General features: G+C 33.2%; 1 protein-coding gene across 1 annotated transcript in view; it reads right to left on the bottom strand.

Moving 5' to 3' along the window:
* LOC117178459 (msx2-interacting protein) overlaps positions 1 to 5,518 on the bottom strand; it is a 29,318-nt gene that overhangs the window by 4,998 nt on the left and 18,802 nt on the right. The window contains exon 8 of the mRNA XM_033369886.1: positions 3,011 to 4,591. Coding sequence (XP_033225777.1) covers positions 3,011 to 4,591 — 1,581 coding nt within the window. The remainder of the gene's footprint in view (positions 1 to 3,010; positions 4,592 to 5,518) is intronic.

Genomic DNA, 5,518 nt, shown 5'->3' with positions numbered 1-5,518 from the left:
AGGGAGCTCTTCTTAATATTTTGACACCAAAATCATGTCGATACACCTTACCGACTGCGAGTAAAGCCACCCACGCTTTAACTTGACAGACTGTATTACAATGATTTTGATTGATTTTGGATAACAAGAAAATTCATGATATATTTTTAAATGGTCAAATAGTCGAGAAATTTACCGTGACTAATAAAATAGCGAAAAAGTCGACTATTTCGATTCTTCGAAACTTCAAAGTCAATTAGGGAGGGTAAAACTACTTTAATGGAATTAACTCTATATAGGCATAAAACGACTTGATTAAAAATATAATTAAATAACCGTTCGTTATAAATGTAAACGATAAAATACATTTCATTTTTTTATTGGCCAAAAATTTTTAAAGTAAGCCGAATCATAAAAAAACAAATTCTTAATTTTTTACGAACATAAGTTGTATTTGCGAAATCTTTGGGAATATTTAAAAAGCTTTGTAAAGTCTTTGAAATCCTTGAAACTTTTTAAATCTTTCTGAACTCGTTGAAATAATTTGAAGTATTCAAAATTTTTGTAAACTTTAGATTCTTGGTGAGATTTTTTAAATTCTTTAAAACCTTTGAAATTTTCTGAAATCATTGCTATCTTTCGAAATTTGGTAAATTCTTGAAATCCTTATAAATTCTTTGAAATAATTATGAAATCTTTCTTACATCGTCTGTTATTTATTTGCAACCACTGGAATATTTAAAACTTTCATGCAATCTGTAAAATTCTTGAAGTATTTTGAAATCCTTATGGGTTCTTTAAAATATTTGTGAAATCTTCTAAAAACATTTGAAATTATTGCAAATCTTAGGAATGTTCAGCAATCTCAGAAATATGATTTCCTATACCTACCTACACCTATTCCCTACAAAATAATTGAATTTTGAACATAATAATTGAATATTCAACCTAAAAAGACAAATTGCGAACAAAAGTATCATAGTTTATATTTTAATAAAAAAAGAATGAAATTTATACATCAAAAGAAAAGAATTTTAAAACTAAAAGACGAATTTCCAACAAATAAAGATTTTTCACTCGAAAAAATAAATAAAAGTTTATATGAATTATTGAACCTTTAAACCAGAAGACAAATTTTCTTTACAAAAGTTTAATTTTCAAACAAAAAATTTGACTGTTTAGCAAAAAATTAATTTTCCACGGAACTGATACATTTTTACGCAAAAAAGAAAAGAAATTTCAAACTAAAAAATATTTTAAAAACGCAAATTTTTAACTAAAAAATACCATTCTTAAAACAAGGAAAATTTCAATTTTCTGTTGAAAAATGAATTCTCAACAACAAAAAGGAATAGTTTTCCACTGAACAGTTAAATTTTCAACCAGACATAAGCCTTCAATAAAAAAATTCCACAATTTAGTTCAATTTTGACCCAACTAGTTGAATTTTCAATTAAAAAAGATTAATTTATAACAAGATAATTAAACTTTTAACCAATGAGATAACTTTTCAATTTAAAATATAAATCTTTAAAAAAAAAGATTTCTTAACAAAGCGATTCAACCGAATGGTTTAAATAAATTAGTTGAATTATCAAGCAAAGAAGAACGATTTTTAAACAAAAAGTTGCATTTTCATACAAAAAATGAAAATTATTATATAACAGATAAAGTTTTAAATTAAAAAGATAAATTTTCAAAAAAATTGTTGAATTTTCTGTTGAAAAAGATTTTAGTTGAATTTTCACGATCAAACTATGAATTTTTTAACAAGATATAATTTTCTACCAAAAAAGCTGAATTTTCAATCCAAAAAGACGAACTTTTAACCAAAAAGGATTCATTTTTAACAAAATAATTCAATTCTCTACCAAATAGTTGCACTTTTGTCTAAAAAAGATACATTTTTTACTAAAACAGATGAATTTGTCACAAAAAGAGGATTTTTTTTATAATTGTAATTAATTTTTAACCAAAAAGGATGACTTTTTAACAAAATTATTGAATTCTCTAGCAAATAGTTGCACTTTTATAAAAAAATGAAATTTATCTTAAAGCAGCGCAATTTTTTTATTACAAAAAAGTTGGAGGTTTCATCCAAAAAAGATTCCAGTTCACTCAGTAACATCAAAGATTGAATTTTCAATCCAAAAAGACGAATATTTTCAACCTAAAAGGATGATATTTTAACCAAATATTAAATTCTCTACCATATAGTTGCATTTTTATAAAAAAAAGATAAATTTAGTACTAAAACAGATGAATTTGTCATAAAAAAAACAAATTTTTTTATGCGGGAAACGAATTTTTAACCAAAAAGAATGACTTTTTAACAAAATTGTTGAATTCTATAGCAAATAGTTGCATTTTTATCCAAAAAAATGAAATTTATCTTAAAGCAGAGCAATTTTTTATTATAAAAAAAGGTGAGTTTTCATAAAAAAAAAAGATTCCAGTTCATTTTTCAACACGAAAATATAAATTTTTATCAAAAAGTAAATTTTCTACGAAAGAGTTAAGTTTTCAAGAAAATAGTATAATAGCTTAATCTCTGACCAAGAAGTTGCATTTTTATCAACAAAAAAAAAAAAGATTTAAATTTCTGCTAAAGCAGGCAAACTTTAAAATAAAAAAGACAAACTTAAAAAAAAGAGCTGAATTTTCAACCAAAAAGTTAACGAAAAAATGCATTTTTCTATTAATTAAAATAAATTCCGAGATTCTCATTTCACGGTTATATTTTCGGTAATATTCTGATTCTCTTTACCGTTCTCAAAGTAATATAACCGGTTCAGAACTTTATGTATTATATCATCCTGTTTACTCCTCAAATAAGGTAAAGTCTTTTAGTTCTCTTAACAGAAGCGCGCCATACAGCAAATGAAGCCGAGACGCTTGAAACAATTTCAAATAATTCACCAAGATTCCAAAGATTTCTCAAAGGCTTGCACCCTAGATTTAAAGAGTGATCAACCTCTCGAAAATCTCCTCATTAAACGAATAAAAATGAAAAAAATACAATAAAACTTACCAGGTGTAGGATCATCTGCCTGAACAACCTGCGCGACTACCTGTCCCTCAGAATCATCTTGTGTTCCCGCAACCGCTGTCGTAGACGCATTCGGATCCTCCATAATCGACATCACCATCTGATTTTCCGCCGTTTCTCCGCCTTCGCCTTCCTTAACATAAAATTGAGATCCCAAATTCGCCTGATCTGGCAAAAGTTGGGCCACAGCTTCAGCAACTGCATGGTCCAAAGTTAAAACCGATCCATCTTCTCCCTGCTGATCAGTGGTCACATAAACGCACTGTTGTTCCCCATCAGCTCCCCTCGTTACCAACAGCGTCTGTCCATCCTCGGCCTGTCCCGCAACTTGATAAACAACCCCATCTTCTCCCGTGATAGTCACCACATTCTCAGCATCGTCCGCCTTCTTCTCCTCCTCCTCCTCCTCCTCATCCTTCTCCGAAATTTTAACTTCCGCCGCCACTGCTGGTGTCGTTGTAGTCGCAGTGGCCATTACAGTTTCCGTTGACGAAATTATTTCCGCCTGAGACGTCGGGACATTGCTAGTTGTGACAGGAATGCTGTCATCCAAGCAAGGCAAGTCAGGTGCAGTCACGGTCGAGAGACCAATTTGCTCCGACTCTGACGTTTGAACGATAGTTCCCGTCGTACCACCAGGACTCATTTCAACCCTCATCATTCCGGAAGCGTCGGTCAATCCCTCCAGAGAAGGAAGAACCAGTTCCGCACTGGAGCCGGAAGCAACTGAAGTGGGTGTGATGTCAGACGCGGCAATGATTTGTACAGGGGTTGGAGGGGTGGGTTCGGGAACTTCTGGTTCCGGTTGCTCGACAGGTTCCCCGTCGGGACCAATGATTCGTCCAGTCAGAGGACACAGGCTGAATTCGTTAGGTGGACTTTCAGGCTCGATAGGAGTGATGACAGTAGCAGTAACAGTAGCTGCAACTCCAGAAGCAGCTCCAGTTGCTTCTACCGGAGGAGGAGCTTCTGGCTCCTCCTCACTACTGCTTTCCTCAGAATTCACCTCATGGAATTCCATGTGTAAACCGTCACCCTCGGCAAGTTTGCTTTCCTTCGGCTTGTTAGCCTGGTTAGGTGTAACTTGCTCCGCGGGCTTCGGCTTTCCTCGAACTGGAGTTCCTCTGGCACCTGCCAAAAGACCACGACCAGGCGATGGTTTCACACCAGCCTGCTCCTGTGCTTTTCGCTTCGCCATCAATAATTTCTGTTGGGGAGATATCAGCGACTGAGGCTTGCCGGGTGGTAATTTTTGGATTGGTTTTGTCTGCACGGGACTGCTTTTTTGTGGCAGCTTATTGACACCACCGGGAACGACTGTAAACTTGGGCTTCATTTGGGTGACTGGACTCAGGGTGGGCGTGGAAGTCTGGACAATACCGGGCGACCGTTTTTGAAGGACTTGGCGAGGCGCTGCTTGCCTTGAAGCTGGTGCTCGGATCGGTGATCGGATTCCTCCTACGCTGACGATGTTTGCTGGAGCCGTTTGTCGAAGAGTTGTTCTCGGCAGGAGAGGACGTCCATCAATGCCGCGTTGAACCGTCGTGAGACCTGGACGAATTCCTGGAAAACGATTTTAGAATTTATAGTTTGTTAATAAAGGAGGAATTTGGTTTCTGTCCGAAAAAAAGGTTTTTCTGTATTATTGGGCCTCTACTAATTTTTTACAGTATGGAGCCATTCACAAAATACGTGATACGTTTAGGGGGTAGGGGGGCCTATCGAAATATCATTCTCCATGTTAATACCAATCTCTATATTAAAGTATCTTTAATATAGAAAGCTTTGAAAAACTATATTGCAAGATATTCCTAAATCTAATAGCACCATTAATTAATTAAACAGTTAAATAATACTAAACAAATTATTAATAATTTCTTGAATTTTCCATTAAAGTATATACTGAAAAAAGACGAGTTTTCAACAAAATAAATCAATTTTCAACCAAATAGTTGAATTTTCAACTTAAAAAAATTAAGTTTCCAACAAATAATTCAATTTTTAACTAAAGAAAGATCCATTTTTAACCAAAAAATAGAATAGGTACCCTTTCAGTCTAAAACGTTAACTTTTCACAACACCAAACAATTTCAACCAAAATAATTAATTTTTAACAACTGATCAATATGGTGAATTTTGAACAAAAAAAGACCAATCTTTAATCGACAATGTAATATCGCAATTTTTTGCTAAAAAAGAAATAAATTTCAATCAAATTGGCAAATTTTCAAAATGATGAATTTTTAACTGGATTAGTAAATTTTAAACCAAAAAGACGGATTTTAAACAAAATATATGAGTTTTCATATATATATATATATACATACACATACATATACATATACATATATATATATATTAAAGTCTTTGGTGACGGTCTGAGAAGATGGCCAGATACTAACTTCCATATATCACAACGCTGCTGAAGGCTGGTGACCTTCTCAACATGAAAACAAAAACACAAACCCAAGACGACTCTCTCGGTTCCAG

The sequence above is a fragment of the Belonocnema kinseyi genome, chromosome 8 (assembly GCF_010883055.1).
Source record: "Belonocnema kinseyi isolate 2016_QV_RU_SX_M_011 chromosome 8, B_treatae_v1, whole genome shotgun sequence".
NCBI lineage: Eukaryota > Metazoa > Arthropoda > Insecta > Hymenoptera > Cynipidae > Belonocnema > Belonocnema kinseyi.
The sequence above is the reverse complement of the archived record's forward strand: the minus strand, read 5'-3'. Positions and strand labels throughout refer to the sequence as shown.